The sequence below is a fragment of the Rattus rattus genome, chromosome 5 (genome assembly GCF_011064425.1).
Source record: "Rattus rattus isolate New Zealand chromosome 5, Rrattus_CSIRO_v1, whole genome shotgun sequence".
NCBI classification, from domain to species: domain Eukaryota; kingdom Metazoa; phylum Chordata; class Mammalia; order Rodentia; family Muridae; genus Rattus; species Rattus rattus.
This window is the reverse complement of record NC_046158.1, coordinates 51104908-51123950: the sequence shown is the minus strand read 5'-3', so window position 1 is coordinate 51123950 and position 19043 is coordinate 51104908. Positions and strand designations below refer to the sequence as shown.

The 19043-nt window shown below is 40.8% G+C and overlaps 1 protein-coding gene across 2 annotated transcripts in view; it reads left to right on the top strand.

The window, feature by feature from the left end:
• Positions 1 to 19043, top strand: part of Chn1 (chimerin 1) — a 152968-nt gene that overhangs the window by 4869 nt on the left and 129056 nt on the right. The window contains exon 1 of one of the 2 annotated variants that reach the window (XM_032903500.1): positions 3637 to 3688. The exons of the other annotated variant lie outside the window; for it this stretch is intronic. Within the exon in view, the coding sequence (XP_032759391.1) occupies positions 3652 to 3688 (37 nt within the window). The 5' untranslated portion in view covers positions 3637 to 3651. Of the gene's footprint in view, positions 1 to 3636; positions 3689 to 19043 lie in introns of those variants that run through there. 2 annotated transcript variants of the gene reach the window in all.

Sequence of the window (19043 nt, the reverse complement as noted above, 5' to 3'; positions counted from 1 at the left end):
TAGTTGGTGAAACTCTTTGGGAAGGCTTTGAAGGAGTGGCCTTGTTGGAGGTGTGGTATCACTGGGGGCAGGATTTGAAAATTTAAGACTTGTACCATTCTCAACGTGTTCTCTTATAGTTGTGAATTAAGATGTAAGGTCTCAGCTGTTCCTACCACCATACCTTTGCTCTATCATCACAAACCCTAACCCTCCGAAAGTGTAATTTTAAATTACTTTTTCTCTCTCTCTCTCTCTCTCTCTCTCTCTCTCTCTCTCTCTCTCTTCCTCTCTCTGTGTGTATATGCTTTGTTTTTCAAGAGAGGGTTTCTATACCTTGGTCATGGTGTCTTACAACTCAGTAGAAAAGTCCTTAGATAGAAACTGGTACCAGGGAATGGGCTATTACCAAGTCAGGCCTGGCCCTGCTGTTTATTAGTGGGATGTGGAAGACTTTGGCTAGGAAATTGAATGAACACTCTAAGTGGATCTTAGTGGTCTGGAAAGACAGTAGTGCAGAGGTGGACCACAGAAGCCCAGCTTGAGGTTTCAGGGGAGAACAATATTAGTGACTGGGCTAGAAAACATTCTTGCTATATTTTGGCAATGAATGTGGCTGCTTTCTGCCCTTGTCCTGTGTCTGCCTGAGGCTAAATCGAAAAGTGTTTGATTAATTTCCTTGCTGGGGGAGATTTCAAGACAGCCAACTATGGACAGCATCACATGGTTGTTAGTAATCACTATTATGCAGGTTTACAGTAATAATAAGCAGGCTGGGCAAAAAGAAATACAAACTGTAGTTTGAGGAGAAAATCACACCATGAAATTTATGGAATCCAAAGCTAGAAGAGATGAGAAGATTAAAGAAAGGCCTGATCTGAAATGGAACAGAGGGAGTGATGACCTCAGGGCAAGACCCTGTGGAGTTAAGCTTCTAGAGGAATTTCCTGCTCCTAAAAAACAATGGAGAAAAGCTTTTGCAAATGTGATTCAGGAGAACTGCTGGGCCCAGGGATGTGGCAGGGAGTCCCAGCATGGAGGTCCGGAGAGGTCCTGTTTGTGAAGTCTTGAAACAAAGCCCAGATAGTGTTGGAGACACCAAGATGTTGAAGACGTCAGAGCCCTGGAATCTCTTCTGAGGAGAGCTTCAAACAGAGTGTGGAACCAGTCCATGAGAAAGAAGTGTTTTAGTAAAGGTAGAAGGGCAGGGCCGTTTGAGCTCTTTGGTATCAGACATGGAGCTATAACAGTGGTAAAACTGTTGGGTTGTGGAGGAGGTCAAATGGCCCTTTCACAGGGGTCATGTATCACATGTATCATACACATATATTCATAACAGTAGTAAAATTGCAGTTATGAAGTAGCAACAAAAATAATTTGATGGTTGGGAGTCACCACAATATGAGGAACTGTATTAAAGGGTGACAGCATTGGGGAGATTGAGAACCACTGAACTATAGGATTTGGAGTTTGCCTTGCTAGTTTTTGATCTTGCTTTGGTTCAGTATTTTCTTCCTATGCCCTGATTCCTCTGTTTTGAGGTGGTAAAATGTATTCTGTTCCACTGTATGTCGGAATTCCATAATTTGCTGTTTAATTTTACAGGGCCTACAGTTAAGAGCTTGCTTTTAGTCTGAGAACACTTTTAAAAATTGTTGAGACTGAAAGAGATGGTAGGGATCTTCAGAGTTGGACAGAATGAATTTTACGTAGTCTGACTACAAACCTGTCGGGGATAGGCTGTGGGATGTGGTGGTTTGAATGAGAATGGCTCCCATAGGCTCAGATATTTGCAGGCTTGGTTTCCAGTTGATGGAGCTGTTTTGGGAAGGATTCGGAGGTGTGGCTTTTTTTGAGGAAGTGGGTCACTGGGGTCCCAAATTAAACAAATGAAAATGACATGGTGTTTTGTCATAGTAATAGAAAAGTTACTAAGTTACTATTTCTCAGTCCTTTACCACAGAAAACTTTCATTGTCTTAGTTTGTGTAGCATTTGTCACTGTCCTGACACTGCTCTGTAGAAGTCCTTCCAAGAAGTTGAATAGGAATGGGGTGTGTGTGGGGGTGGTGGTGCATGATGTACTTAGCAAATTTTGACTGTCCTGAAGTTAAAGGACAGGCTAGCTGAGTGCTTTCAGTATGATCTCTGTGACCAAAAGCTAATTTTGAGGAAACTTTCACTTACTTTACTGTCTGCTGACACTTCTTAGATGTACATGTTTTATGCGTGAGTGTTCTGTCTGCGTGTATATGTGTGCATGCCTGGTGCCTGTGGATGTCAGGAGAAGGCAGCTGAACCATTTGATCTGAGATTGTAGATGGTTGTGAGCTGCCTGGTAGATGAGGGGAACTGAGTCTGGGTTCTCGGTAAGAACACTGAGCACACTTAACTGCTGAGCTCTCTCTGGGTTCTCGGTAAGAACACTGAGCAAACTTAACTCTGAGCTCTCTCTGGGTTCTTGGTAAGAACACTGAGCAGACTTAACTCTGAGCTCTCTCTGGGTTCTCGGTAAGAACACTGAGCAGACTTAACTCTGAGCTCTCTCTGGGTTCTCGGTAAGAACACTGAGCACACTTAACTCTGAGCTCTCTCTGGGTTCTCGGTAAGAACACTGAGCACACGTAACTGCTGAGCTCTCTCTTATTTGGTTTTCAAATTTGTTTTTTAACCTGGTATCATGTAAAAGAGTGAAAAAAATCATATTGCTAACTGGGCAGTGGTGGCTCACGCCTTTAATCCCAGTAACCTGGAGGCAGAGTGCTCTTAATTTGAGGCTACTCTGGTCTACAGAGCTCGTTCTAGGACAGTCAGGGCTATACAGAGAAATCCTGTCTTGGAAAACTGGAAAAAAAATGATAGTTCATAGTAGTTACAATTGATGTTGGCCATCTGTGCAATATGTAAAGGAATATTGATGACACACATCTGCTCCTTCAGGTTACCCTTTTATAACTAGCTCAGCCTTTGGAGATGTGTCCCAGTTAACAAAAAGTTAAGATTTCTTGTTAAGGAAAAAATGTTTAACTTTTTTACATCCATTTTTATAGTTTCTGTCTTAACATTACTCTTTCCACATAGACATTTATTTTCTCTGTTGTTCTCTGTGTGAAAATTTAGTGGCATCAGAGGCATACATCAGACTGTGCATTTTCTTAGGGTCTGCAGATCTGATTCATACATAAAAGAGAGGAATCAGCTAGGAGTCATGGTGCACTCTTGTAATCCCAGGACATGAGAGTCTGAGGCAGGAAGATTACCAGGAGCTCTAGGCTAGTCTAGATTACTTGGTGAACCCTGTTTCACAAAGGAAGGCCCAAATTATTTGTCTTTTAATTTTGAGCTCCAAAAGTTACTTCTATATTTTAGACTGATTTAAAGCAGTTAAAAGAAATATGGTAGAAAAATAGTTTTGATCTATACATATATACATATGTACATACATACACGTGTGTGTGTGTGTGTGTGTGTGTGTGTGTGTGTGTGTGTGGTGTAAGGTTATCGTCCAGAAGAGATGTCATAAGCAAAATAATTGTTGATCTCTTTAACCAGGTTGGTGCAATGTGGGATTGCGCTCTGCTGTTGCCCTCCTCTTGAGACGTCTGAGTGAAAGAGGACCTGGCTGGGCTGAGCTGCTGCAGCTTTTCTCAGTCTCTCTAAACCGGTCTCCTGCATGGGGCTGAGGGTGCTGTTTGAATCTCACATGCGGGGGTCAGCACCCTTAGCAACTTTATCCACCACAGCATGTAACAAAACCACCGAACTGTCTGTGTAAAACCACAAGTCACTCATTCTTAGAAAGCGTATCTGTAACTTGCCTTTCTTCCTTCCTTCCTTCCTTCCTTCCTTCCTTCCTTCCTTCCTTCCTTTCTTTCTTTCTTTCTTTCTTTCTTTCTTTCTTTCTTAAAATGCTTGTTTTTGAGCTAACCTTTTTCTTCAGTCTAAGTGCTGGGATTACAGACATCCAGATGGTTAATTTTTATTAGTTGACAAAAATCTTTTTTTTCTTTCTTTTTGTTTGTTTGTTTTTCAAGACAGAGTTTTTCTGTGTTTAGTCCTGGTTATCCTGGAACTCCTTCTGTAGACCAGGCTGGCATTAAACTGACAGAGATCCACTTGTCTCTGCCTCCTGAGTTTTGGGTTTAAAGGAATGCACCACTTTTTTTCTGTCCATCTGTCCGTCTTCCTTCCTTCCTTCCTTCCTTCCTTCCTTCCTTCCTTCCTTCCTTCCTTTTTTTGGTTGGTTGATGTAAATCTTACTCTTTATTTTATTTGTGTCATTAAGTGTGTGTTCCTAAGCTTCATGTGCACACTGTAGCACACATGTGCAGGTCAGAATCAGTTCTCACCTTCTACCATGTGTTTTCGGGGCTCAAACTCTGGTCCTCAGTCTTGGTGGCAGATGATCTCACCTGCCAAGCCATCTTGCTGGGCTAATTGTTACTTTTAAATGAAAGAAAGATAGGAAGGAAATAGCAGGACAGGGCGACCATATTAAACATTGAAAAACCATGTTTATAAAACTATGTCTGACAAAGTTATAATTTACATTCATCCTTTGACTTTTTGTTATAAAAGCAGTTATTTCTTTACACACTAAAAACACACTGTAGCAACACTTGCAAGGGTTGAATGTTAAATAGGATGTGAAGTAGATTTCAGTAAAGTTCTGATTAGCAAAAGACTGAGTTTAAAAACATAAACTGTGGAAAATTTACACCCCCCCCCCCGTCAGACAGTCTGTGTAGCTCAGGCCCATCTCAAACCATGCAGTCAGTTCCCAGGTGTCTGACTTCTGTCTCAGGCGGTGGGATTACAGGTGTGTGGATGTCTCTTCCCTGTAAAACACACTGCAGTAGCATTAGGGTGGCTTTATATCCAAGGACCTCAAAGAAAATTTCTCATTTGTGGATCATTTTTTCCTTTCCCCAAAGAACAGAAATACCCTGTGTGTTTTGAGTGGTTGTTTTAAGTTGAGAAGAGGGTGGCTTCCTGAGAGTTAGGTGTCCGCTGTGATTTGTGGAGCAGAGACAGTGAGTCAGCAAGGGCCTGGTGTGGCCACAGACACCTCATTGTTCTGCAGCTGATCTCAGAGGTCTCCTCTCTCTCTCCCGACATCACCTTTCACTTTTAGATTGCAAATATCTCTTGATGTGAGGCAGGACTACAGAGGATGCAGTCCGTGAACTATCATTACTAGAATAGATTTTTCTGACCACAGACTTGACATTTGGAAAACTGAATGGGTCCCTTAGGCTCTGTAAGCAGCTACACGCCTTCCTGCTGTCCTGTTTCTCACGTCAGTACTCAGCCTTCAGCCTGGACCACACGTTCCTTCTGTTCCTGCCTTTGATGCATACCTTGTGCCCGGCTGCATAACAGCTGTGAAATTAGTTTTGTAGAGGTGACTTTAGGATTGTAGTGACTTAGTTAGGTGGGAAGGACAACAGGTGAGTGCTGTAAATGTCTGTCTAAGGGCTGTGCTTGGTTGAGAGTTTCTTCTGTATGACAAAAAAACTGTGGCATGACAGTAAAGCTGAGGTGCGATGTTTGTATTCTACCTGTGAAGAACACATGTTAATTCCGCATGTAGCTTGACATATTTTCATTTATAGTCCGAGGATCTTGTCAGGGTAAGACAGAAGACAGGGCAAGTATGAAGGAACTGCATTGTAAGAGAAAAGAAAGCAGTTTTATTAAGAGGGTAAGGCATTACTAAGAAGGGTTTATGGAATGTGGTGTAAGAAATGAAACCATACTGAAGATGACAGCATATGAGGTTGGGGAGGGATAGGCTGTATATTGAGATAAGGAAGTCAGCACAGGATTCTGATTTTGAGTAGCTCCAGGGCTAGAAGGTGCGTACTTCTGTTCTCCAGTTTGTTTGCTTATCCATTTGATGAATATTTATAGGGGCCTAATATGTGCCAGGCAAGTCTCAGTTTCTGCTTTATTTCTTGTTCATGTTTACAGTAGGGGAAATAGATAACAAAAAAATGTATATAATACGCCAAGTGTTGGGGCTGTCAGAGAGTGCAGCGGAGTGAGTGGGTCAGCTGCTCTGCCTGGGCAGTCAGAGAAGGCTGCAGCAGCAGATGGCAGACAGGCAGCAAACCAGATAGTGTCCACAACCAGGAGGTGTTTCTGAATAAGTTGGCATATTTAGAGAATAATGCCTATTTCATTAAACTGTTGTTCATTTTCATTTTAGCAGTACAAAGGAATTGCACATAAATTAACTTGTTTGTTCATGTTTTACCTTCACAGTAGGGAACAGAATCAAACTGAATAGAAATTGCTTATCAAAATGGCTGACTCAAGTTTTCAGAGCTCTGAAAGTAAAAAGAGTACAATTTCTTGTCATAGTAAGTATTTGGGTTCCGTGCCTGTTAGTTTTCATATCACTTTTACTATATGTGTTTAAACATTTACATTTCATGCTTCAGGCTTTCATTTTTGTTGTTTTTTAATACCTCTTGTTTGTCCAGGAAGAACTTGAGGTGACTCACAAGACGTAGCGTAGGAAGATAGGAGCAGTTTGTGGGGAGCTCGATTCCTATGCTTTGAGTCAGTAGTTCCTTTTTCTTCCCTGAATTGGTTTCCTACTACTTATGATCATGGTCTGCTTTCCATGTAATACAGGCTCCCCTTAATTTTGGTACTCTTGCAGTGATCATAAATGATCAACGTTCCCCCATTACAGTTCTGGGGGTACAAAAAAATTGAAAAGAGTGAAGCAGGGAGTGGGAATTTTGGGGACATGAAAAGGGATAGGAGCCCCTTATTTTGGGTTTGGTTGACATCACTCACTAAAGACTGAGAACTTAGCACAATTCACAGCATTTGCAAAGGCTGCTGGCATAAAGACACTCCCTTTTCTAGAGACATATTTTTTAGTAGGAATATTAACATTCTCCTTTCCAGCTATTGACCTTCAGAAACCCCATTAACATTAAAGGCATGTGGCAGCCTTCTTGTGCAATCATTGTGACCTATCATTTATCTGTTTGTAATCTCGAGTCACCCTATAATCTCATTAATCATAAAAGAGAGAAAAGGGAGAAAAATCCTAATAACCCTTTGAGATATAACTTTAGAGCCACAAAAATTGTGTGTACAGACATTCCTAAGACACTTACTCATGGCTCTCCTGAGAGAAGTCCACATCCTCACTCTTGGGTGTGCTTTTTTTTTTCCTTCTCGTGAGTGACTTTCTGCTAACCTTCATTCTTAACTCTGTGTTAAAAAATATCTCATTTTAGGTCTGGAGAGATGGTTCAGCAGTTAAGAGAACTGACTGCTCTTCCAGAAGTCCAGAGTTCAATTCCAAGCAACCCATTATATGACCCACAACCATTAGGTGTACATGCAATTAGAGGACCCATACACATAAAATAAATAAATCATTTTTTAAACTCTCATTTTAATAAACTCCCACCTTTGCTTCGTGCTGTCTGGTCCTGATACTATTTTCTGTGGTGAACTCCAGGATCTGGCTTTACCTAAGTGGAGGTTCTTGAAGAGCAAGGGGCTGGCTCCTCAGCTGTGGGTACAGTTTGCAAAGAGCACCCGCCATAGCTTTTGCAGCCTACTTACCCTTTCCTCATCCTTTGTCTCTTCCCAGCACAGCATGTGGAGCAGTTAAGGATGGGTTGTTTGTAAGTGCGGTTCACTCCTAGTGTACAGGGAGGTTAAAGCAAGCATTCTAAGGCTTACGAGGACGTAAGAAAGATACTTGAGATCTCGCCAATGTCAGTACTATTACAGTAGTGGAGAAAGGTTTTATATCCTATATTCTAACAACACATAACCAAGAAACATGTGCAGTGGAAGTAGGAGGGTAGTGACCAGGGAGGATACATCCAGGCTAGGGGGGTATCCTACAGAGTTCTTGTTGAGTGTTTTTCTGGAACTGCTATATATTCAAATGCTAAATACTGGCCCCAAGATCTGGTTGCAGTCCTGACTAGCAGATTCTCATGTATACCAGTGATGTCGTATCAACTTTGCTCACCAATCTTCTCCGACTGATTAAATAAAAGTGGCTATAGCCAAGTCCTATTAAAAAGATCAGTAGGACTGTGTCTTGATTATTTGGGGGACTTCAACTTAAAACAACTAATTCAGTTCATTCAGCATCATAGACTGTTCCAGTCTGGACTTCATTTAAACCTATATTTTCACAGCATATAGAGACTTGACAACAATTGTTACAGATAGCTTTCTTTCTTTCTTTCTTTTTTTTTTCTTCCTTTTTTTTTCGGAGCTGGGGACTGAACCCAGGGCCTTGCACTTGCTAGGCAAGCGCTCTACCACTGAGCTAAATCCCCAACCCCACAGCTAGCTTTCTTAAGACCATTTTTCTAATCTTCTTGGACCCCCACAAAAGAAAACTACACTCTAAAATCAGCAGGAAGCAATTTTAAGCAAACAATGTCCCATTCGCTTAAGGCAGGGAGGGTAGGTTTTGGTTGTTCTATTAGGTGATGGATGTTGTCATTCTAAAGGGATTGCTTACAAGTTACTAAATGGTCTTGATTTAAAAAACAAAAACCAAAGTATAGGAGGCTAGACTCAAGGATTTCTGTTTTTCTTTTCTCTATCCTTTCTTCCTCGGGTAAAGGCAAAGGGGTTGAGAAGGAAAAGGGAGATACAGAAATAATACAGGAAGAATAGGAACAAGAGTAGATTATTGAATCTACTCTTAAACCAAAGAATATTTTATAGCCAATAATCTTACATTGGTATAAATCTTTGTATATTGTTACATATTAAGGTCATATTTTGTTACATTGGTATAGATATTTGTATAAACATACTATGTATACATTGTCTTTTTTTTTTTTTTACGTTTTTTAAGTGTTTGTGAGTGTTATATCTGCATGTACACCTACATGCCAGAAGAGGGCATTGAATCCCATTACAGATGGTTGTGAGCCACCATGTGGTTGCTGGGACTTGAACTTAGGACCTCTGGAAGAACAGAGAGTGCTCTTAACTGGTGAGCCATCTCTCAAGCTCGCTATACATGTTTTCCACTCTTATTTTAGGTCCTGTACCTAGATGATTCTTTTTTTTTTTTTTTCTTCTTTTTTTCTGGGAACTGGGGACCGAACCCAGGGCCTTGCGCTTGCTAGGCAAGCGCTCTACCACTGAGCTAAATCCCCAACCCTAGATGATTCTTAGTAGTATAATATGAAGTTCTAGTCTCTTTTAAAGCTGCTATTACAAGCTGTTTAGGATGATTAAGTAATCTGAGCTAATAGTCAATCAAACTCATGGCCATGGTAGATACTAGACTAGTTTATCACAAAATATGCTTCCTAGGTTAATCAGGTAGTCAATAGCTAAAAACCATCAATTCACGTATATTGTAGATAAATAGATGGTCTCCAAAACCTTGGAGATACACAGAGTATGGCATTTAAAGATGTTTTAACAATTGAAACCTTTTTTAGACAGTGAGACAGGTCTGCTCCTGGCAGCACCTCCATTCCCCCTTCGAAGAAGATGATTAACATCAGATAACCTCCTTATGGAGTTTGCTTCAAACATGGCAACCTATCACTGGGTAAAATCTGCCCTTGCTTCAACTGCAGACAGAATTGTGTCCAAAATGGACAAACATGGACACAAGGAAGTCAACTGTCAAGTTTTGTAAGGCAAGGTAGGATAGCACTTCATAATTCCTGTTCCAAATAAAGTCCGTCAGATATGCTGGGTTAGAAGGCTGAAGATTGGCTGTTCCCTCAATTTCTGCTCCATCTTTGCCCCAGCACATCCTATAGGTCTAAGGTTTTGTGGCTGGGTTGGTATTCCCATCCCTCCATTGGAAGTCTGGCCTAGTTATAGGAGATGACCATCATTTTGTGATTTTTAACTGAGTTAGCAGTAGTTCATAGCTCAGAATGCTTCTTATATATATACTTTTTGTTGTTGACCACTTATCTTATTTTCAGTATTTAAAGGGAAGATAGATACACACATATATTCTTGCAATTTTGTGGCCTGTAAAGGGGAAATATGTCTTACTGTGAGATTGTCAACACAGTTGCTTTTGTCAGCACAGCTGTCCAAGGTTGTGGTGAGATGACGATTGGATGCACACTGCTTTGTATCCCATAACACCCTCCTCGGACTGGAAGCAGAGGGCAGAGGGCAGTGTCTGCTCACTTGGTCATCCAGGCTGATGAGCTGTTGCTGTGTGTCCAGTGTTGCACTGGGAACAAAACCTTCAGGAGAGACTTTCCTACATGGGAGAGAAACTGGGGGAGCTTCCTGTGTGATGGCTCTCAGTTCCTTCAGCACTTTGCAGGCTGTTCAGAGTGGTGGCGTTGGGGTGGGGCATCCTCATTAAGTCTCCCTTTCAGACCTGGTGGGTGGCCATGTTCAGAGGGCATTCACAGACTAGTCCTTACTTAGAAATGGGCTGTCAGGATGTTTCCTTTTGTCGTTTTTTATTTTGTTTTTACTTTGATAGAGTCCCATGTTAAGCCTTAAACACATGTCGTCCAGGGTGAATTAGAATTTATAACCCTCTGCTTCTATCTCCTGAGTTCTGCGTTTACAACTGTACCACTGTGCCCAGCTCCCTAAGTGTTTTCAGAAGAAAACAGACAGTGGAGCACAAAGCTCACATAGCTGCTTTCCAGGATATGCTAGAATAACTAAGCTGTGGTCCCCAAAGGAAGTCAACCCAGGAACTAGGGATGATGGTCCACATCTGTAGTTCTGGAGCTTGGATGTGAAGCAGTGTGGCCTGGACTTCAGAGTCTCGCTCAGCTGCACAGTGAGTTCAAGGCCAGCAAATCTCACAGGAGACCATGTGAAAAAGCAGAGGGGAAAAGGGAGGGGGAAGGAGCTCGGTGCCTTACGGGACATTTCATGTACTACTTACAACATTTCAATTCATGGTGAAACTGCCGATGCAGTTGCCTTGGTTGCTCTCCATATTGTTTTGTGCTGTTACTGTTTGGTAGTTGGATGTCGTTTGTTAACTCCTCAGGGTCCCAGAGATGCTCATGGTAACAGTCTACATAGTTAAAGAAGAGAGTCTTTATCCCAGCACTTGGGAGGCAGAGGAAGGCAGGTCTCTGAGTTAAGAGGCCAGCCTGATCTACAAGTGAGTTTCAGGACACCAGGGCCACACAATCAGAGGAAGGAAAAGAAAAGAGAACCTTTAAAAAAACAAAATTTAGCAATTTTTCTTCATTGTGTGTTTAAAAGTTACTCCTGGACTTTGGAGTTATATTCCTTGATAAAAACCAGGTCCTCTAGTCTTGTCACTTTATTCTTTCAATTGAAGTCATGTGGATACATTGCCTCAAACAGACAAGAAAAAAGAGCAAGATGGACCAAAAATAGGATAATAGAAAGGAGGATGCAGGCGCTGCTGGTGTAGGGCACTCATTGCTGAGGCCTCATCTGATTTTTCCAGAGATGGAGGTGGTGATCTTGAGGGCCCTGCCTTGCTTCCCCTGCTGCTTTCCTCGGTCTGTCCAGACAGGGGAGCTCCGAGCTCTTGCTCTCGCTAGTCTCCCTGTTTCCACCCCTCCTTCCCATCTCCACACATGCACACGCACATGCTCCAGCTTCCAGAGGGAGTAAGAAAGCAGTGTCTGTACTCAGTCTCCAGACCTTGTTTCTTTGAGGTGTGGCCACACACACAATGCTATGTGACCTCATCTTCTAATCAAGACAGGCATTTGAAATTCTTCTACATTTTTTGGAAATAATTTTAAATTAAAAATTATAAGATTTCAGCAGATAACACCTAGCATTTTCTAATTTTATAGTAAAATGTTTCATTATCAGATTAGGAAGGAAAATTAATGCATTTTCAGTGAAGTGATATTAGATAACAAAAAGAAATATGCCCTAAAAATTTCATCTTCGTTTTCTCATATACAGTGAACTCCAGGGATCCTGCCCTTACCAGTTCTGGGGTTACAGACATGTGGGACTGTGCCTGATTTTTATGTGGTTGTTAGTTATCTGAACTTAGGTACTCATGGTTGGGTGACAGGCACTTTACCAGTTCCCATCTCCCTGTCCAGCTCTTTTTAGCTGACGTCTTTTACATGACAAGAAACAGTTATTTTGGGTGGTGCCAGTGATCAGACCTAGGGCCTGTTAGACAAGGCATAAGTTTTAAAGACTGAAGCAGGCTGTGGCGATACTGCTGAGCTGCATGGTCTTCAAGCTGAAGACCATGTGCAGTGAGTGGACTTCATTCATCGTTGTGAGAAAAGGGAGCTCTCTCTCTCTCTCTCTCTCTCTCTCTCTCTCTCTCTCTCTCTCTCTCTCTCTGTGTGTGTGTGTGTGTGTGTGTGTGTGTGTGTGTGTGTGTGTGTGTGGCGTTGATATGTTGTATAATATCTTTTTTTATGGAGCCTCATGACTCCAAGCACCTTACATTGCAACTGAGCTGAGACCTCCAGATCACCTGAATTGTCATGAACTTCTGCTTATCAGACATGTGCACAAAGCTTATGGACTTATGGGTGTATCTGTTCATTAATTGCACTGTATTTTAGATTTTTGATAACTTCTTTTGGTTTGGGTTTTGTGGAAAGCACCTTCTCCCATTTTACTGTTTGTTTGTTTATTGAGGCATGGTGTTCTGTAACTTTGTTTGTTATATCATGAAACTGGGAGAATTATTCTAACTTCTCCAACTAGACGCTTTTGAAACTCCATTCGATATATGGCAGTCTCAACCTCCATTTTCCAGACTAGCTCCTGCAGGTAAGAGACAGATGTTGTGATGTGACTAGAAGCATCCCAGGTTCTTTAGAAGGAAGGATCTTAGTCAGGTCCACAAATGTGCTGGGTATGCTAGTGCATAGCTGTAATCCCAGTTGGGTCGCTGAGGCTGAGGCCAGCCTGGGCTACGTAAGAAGTTCCAGGAAAGCCTGGGATGAAGTGCAAGCCTGCCTCAGCTCTCTACTCACACAAACACAGTTTATTGTAGGCACTGACCTGAGGTCCTGACAGAGTTACTCTTTTTATTTAAATTACAATAACAGTTTGTTTATTTGGAATCTTGTAAACATTTGTAAAGATTGGCTCTGAGACTCAGAACAGTTTCTAGGATGCCCACAAGATGGCACTTGCCACCCTGTGTCCTCTTTCCCTTCAGTTTAAGGAGAGTCAACAAAATGTACAGTTTGAGTCTTAAATTTAGTACTTGGAAATGTGTTCATTTTTAGAGAGGAGCTGGTTCTTCTGTTGAAGATGTTAAGGTTATTTTGAAAGCTGTAAACTAGAAAGGGCTGCCTCCATTCATTGTATTTGCCCTTTAAAGTACCTTAAAAAGAAAATAGAGGCTTATTTTTTACCTATGTACTGTATATAACCTATTATGAAATGGAAGCTATTTACAAACATACACACACATCACATGCACATTATCAATGGAATATATTATATTCTAGAGCCACTCAAAGTTTAATATATCAATAATAGTCCTTACTATAATGTTGTCTCCATAGGAGCCACACTGCCACCTCATTTCCTTATGAAAAGGCACTGTCTTCCTTTTCATGACAGTGTCTTCAGTTAACCCAGTCCAGTGAGGAGCTAGGGCACAAGTCTATAGATAGAACCTTTTGGACCACAGAGTAAACAGGACTGGCCAAAAATGGGTCTGGATGGACAGACTTGAGTGGCCATTGATAATCTACATATATTTCATATAAACCATTTTTCTCTCTTCCATACTGTTTTATTTTAATTTTTCTTTATGAAATGGGGAGCATGAAGTACTCTAGCCACTATCTATTATAAAGAAATTTTAATTTATTGATACTTCTGATAGAATCCTGTTGGCACCACAGGTAAAAGTGCCCTTTTGTAAGAAAGCATGGGAGATGAGGATAGTCTAGTTTTTAGCAATCTTCAAATAATGGCATTTACAAGAACACTGGCCACTGGGCTGGAGAGATGGCTCAGAGGTTAAGAGCACTGTCTGCTCTTCCAAGAGGTCCTGAGTTCAGTTCCCATCAACCACATGGTGACTCACAACCATCTATAATCAGGTCTGGTGCCCTCTTCTGGCCTGCAGGCATACATGCAGGCAGAAAGCTGTATGATGTATACATAAAAACCAAAAACCAAAAAACAAACAAAACAAAACAAAACAAACCACTGGCCACTAGCAATTGTTTCAGATAATTGTGTCATTTTTATATTTAAAGGCAAGAAAGAATTTGGAATATAATATGGAACTATTCTAGTTTTAGTACTTATTAATTCCTAATTCTAATTCTGAATGCTCCACTATTGCTGAGTGGAGCAATAGTGACGTCAGCAGGAATGTACGGATTGTAATGTGAATTACTTCAGGCTTCTTCTTACCCTGTCTGTGTAACATTTAGTTGATGCTGTTTTTTGTTTGTTTGTTTGTTTGTTTGTTTGTTTGTTTTTTTTTTTTTTCGGAGCTGAGGACCGAACCCAGGGCCTTGAGCTTGCTAAGCAAGCACTCTACCACTGAGCTAAATCCCCAACCCTTAGTTGATGCTGTTTTATCTCTACTATTTACATTAATATTCTGTGTGGAGGGAATGATGCTGACTCACGTTGAGATCAGTAGAGGAATTTATACTGTTGGCTGCTCTGTAAAATTCTACCAACAGTTTCATTGGGAGTAGCATTGTGCTCAAAGAGGCTAAAATGGGAAGTACATTTAGTATATTATATTGCTGGATCATTGCTTCATGGGGACATTCTGAATTTTTCTTGGCCTCTTCATAAGGGAGTCAAGCTGCAAATGCAAGGCCATAGAATAAGAGCAGTAAAAGAAATTTTGTTGTGGTTGCAGATTGAGTCAGATTTTTGAAGGTCTAAGTTTAAGCCCTTAACCAAATACTTTGGAGGTTGGCAAGTGCTCATTTCCCACCCTTCTTGGGAAGGTTTGTGAAGAAAGAGTCTATTATACTGGAAGAAAGAATCATACAGCTTTCTCCTTAGAACAATTGTTACATGTCCTTGCTAAGCTGGTGCACTGACTGTGCTCTGTGGGCAGGCTGCACATGGAAAGCATTCCTTTGTTAGCTTGGCCTTTTTTGTGTCAAGGGCTCAGTGTCCTTTCAGATTAGTTACTGACATCCTGTCATTTTGCACTAGATCTCCTTTTAAAAGCTTGTAAAACATCTTTTTTAAAATTGGATATTTTATGTATTTACATTTCAAATGTTATCCCCTTTCTCGGTCCCCCCCCACACCCCCTCTCCCTTCTTCTGTGAGGATGCTCCCCCTCCACCTCAACACCCTGGCATTCACTGGGAAATGAGCTTTCACAGGACCAAGTGCTTCTCCTCTTATTGATGCAGGACAATGCCATCCTCTGCTACATATGTGGCTGGAGCCATGGATCCCTCTATGGCTACTCTTTGGTTGGTGGTTTAGTCCCTGAGAGCTCTGGGGGGGGGGTGTGTCTGGTTGGTTGCTATTGTTATTCTCCCTATAGGGTTGCAAACTCCTTCTCCTACTTCAGTCCTTTCTTTAACCCCTCCAATGGGGTCCCCATGCTCAGTCCGATGGTTAGCTGCAAGTATCCTCATCTGTATCAGTAGGGCTCTGGCAGATCCTCTCAGGAGACACCCATATCAGGCTCCTGTCAGCAAACACTTCTTGGCATCAGCAATAGTGACTGGGTTTGGTGGCTGCATATGGGATGGACACCAGGTGGGGCAGTCTCTGGATGGCCTTTTCTTTGGTCTTTGCTCCACTCTTTGTCCCTGTATTTCCTCCTGTGAGTATTTTGTTCTCCCTTCTAAGAAGGACTAAAGCATCCACATTTGAACTTCATGTGTTCTGTGAATTGTATCTTGAGCTTTTGGGCTAATAACCACTTAATCAGTGAGTGCATACCATGTGTGTTCTTTTGTGACTGGGTTACCTCACTCAGGATGATATTTTCCAGTTCCATCCATTTGCCTATGAATTTCATAAAGTCATTGTTTTTGATAGCTGAGTAGTATTCCATTGTGTAGATGTACCACATTTTCTGTATCCATTCCTCTGTTGAAGGGCATCTGGGTTCTTTCCAGCTTCTGGCTATTATGAATAAGGCTGCTATGAACATAGTGGAGCATGTGTCCTTGTTATGTTGAAGCATCTTTTGGGTATATGCCCAGGAGAGGTATAGCTGGGTCCTCAGGTAGCACTATTTTCTGAGGAACCTCCAGACTGCTTTCTAGAGTGGTTGTACCACCTTGCAATCCCACCAACAATGGAGGAGTGTTCCTCTTTCTTCACATCCTCCCCAGCATCTGTTGTCACCTGAGTTTTTGAACTTAGCCATTCTGACTGGTATGAGGTGGATTCTCAGGGTTGTTTTGATTTGCATTTCCCTGATGACTAAGGATGTTGAATATTTCTTTAGGTACTTCTCAGCCATTTGATACTTCTCAGTTGAGAATTTTTTGTTTAGCTCTGTACCATTTTTTAATAAGATTATTTTGTTCTCTGGAGTCTTAACTTTTTGAGTTCTTTGTATGTATTGGATATTAGCCCTCTCTGGGATGTAGGATTGGTAAAGAACTTTTCCCAAACTGTTGGTTGCCGTTTTGTCCTAATGATAGTGTCCTTTGCCTTACAGAAGCTTTGCAATTTTATGAGGTCCCATTTGTCAATTCTTGATCTTAGAGCATAAACCATTGGTGTTCTGTTCACACCCTCTGCCTGTGTAAAACATCTTTTTAAATTTTAATTTTTGTTGACTTCATGTTAACATTGCATTTCAGCATTTCATTTCTGAAGTAGGAGCTAGAGAAATTATGGTCAGAAGAATGCAGTATGGGAACAAATGTGGGGCTGTTTGCCAGCATCCAGGGCTTGTTTACTCACTGCCATAGTTGAGTACTAAGATGGTGATTTTTTATTTATAAAGTGACTTGGCTAATTTTTCATTGATAAAATAAAAAGGTATGATTTTAACTGTATCCATTTCCAGTTTTTTTTTTTTAAGTATTTTTCAGAGTCAAAGAAACTTCTAGGTGTGGGTTGCAAACTTTTTAACTATAAAATTTCTTGACTTTATTTTTGTGTTTAGGTTTGTAGTCTGCATTTGAGAACAAGTGGATTTTAAATAACTTAGATGGATTTTTTTGTGCATCTTTTTGACATTTGTGACTATAAAACAACTGCTTCTCTAACTGGGCTTTTGGGTATGTGCTACAATCTTTTGCTTCCTACTCAGATACATTTTGTTCATGTCCTCTAATTTCTGATTATCATTATCTTAAAAATTTTATATGGGCTTTCCCTAAATTCTGTGGCCTGTGGCAAAACCCTGGCTGCCCTCTTTATACCTCTTTTTGCTTGGTCCAGTGCCATCAGCTGTAAGGAGTCGTGTTTACTTCTCAACATTAAAAAATAAATGCAACAAACACTCAGAGAAATACATAGTGGATAATTACTTTTGAGCAAACTGCACATAAAGTGTAAAAGTAGGTTAAGACTAGAATTGTAAGTTCTGGCTTGTTTCTGAGTGAGCATACCCTAGGTTGTTCCCTGAGAAAGTTCCGTGGCCCCTGCTTTGATTTGATGGTCAGTTATGAACTATTAAAGAATAATTTATTTTGTTGTATCACAGGAATTTAAAGTCATTAATGATATATTCATCTCTTGCAGAATATAAAAGCAATGAAAATATTTTTCCATTGCAGTTATTTTTCTGTGCCTGATGTTGGTTTGAATCACATTTTTTTTTCAAAGACAGAGTTTCTATCTGTAACTCTGGCTGTCCTGGAACTCACTCTGTAGACCAGACTGGTGTTGAACTCAGGTTCTCCTCAGAGATCTGGCTGCCTTTACCTCTTCAATCACATACTCCTTTTTCCCTTTGCAGTGGCAATGCTCTTTTGTTCCGGATCCTAGAATTCTACACTTTGGAGGGCATCCTAACGATGTTAATGCAGTAAAGCTTGCAGACAGTATTTTAGACCAAATGCTTCTTCATAGCTGCCTGACATAAATCACTCAATCTGCTTCTAGTATAGCAATATTGTTTATTAAGATGTTTTAATTTGAATTTCAAATTAAACAAAGGATATTTAGATATTTAAGAATTGGTAATGATTTGCCTGTCCATTTTTCTGGAACACATTTCAAACATGAGGCCTGTGGTAGAAATGTAAAAACAATGATTGCTTAAATAAAGATCTCTCAGAAAGTTCTTTCATGTATGATGTCTTGTGGGTATTCTGTTGACATGTCTCTTCTTTCTGTTAGTTGGTAGGAATTCATTAACTTTTAACCGTGTTCATGTAAGAGATCTCTTGTCCTGTTTGAGTCATGATTGCTTTACATGGTTTTAGCCAATACCTATATCCACATTGTGCTTTGTAATTGACTTATATGCATGTTTTTGTATGTGCAGTATGTATGTTTTGCACATGCACATGCATTTGTTACATTCACTTGGGTCAGGCTCTTGATGTTTGTCATGCAGGAAATGCTTAGGAACTTTTTGTTGCAGAGTGACAGGAAGGAGCTTTCTTTTGTCACACCTTTGATCTTGCATCACCGATGTTCTGAAGACTGTATGGAAACCTCTCTACTGACATCTCTGTGTATTTTCCTGAAATTTTCTTTAATATTAGCTATCTCAGGGAAAATAGTAATACAGCAGCAAACATTCTTCGTCCTTAACCAAAGTAAAATTCTGATTTTTACAGGCAGATTTCCATAAGCCTACATCCCATGTTGTTGATCACTACCATACTGTCAAAACCAGCCCCTCAAAGTGAGACAGGTCATTATGGTCCGCCTATCAGAAATTCATATTAGCTTTCAGGAAAACTCTTCCATTTAAACTCCAAATGGGAAGCTCTCAAGTACTCTTTACTTAAAAAAAAAAATCTTAAAAAAATTTAAGACAGAGTCTCTAGCCTAGGCTGGCTTTGAACTTGCTTTGTAGCTGAGAATGACATTGAACTTCTGATTCTCCTGCTTCCACCTTCCTGAGTACTGGGATTATAGGTATGAGCCACTGTGGTTCAGCTGATAAGTCTAGGTCCTGGCTCGTGCAAAGGCCCATGCTTTCACATATGGTGTGCA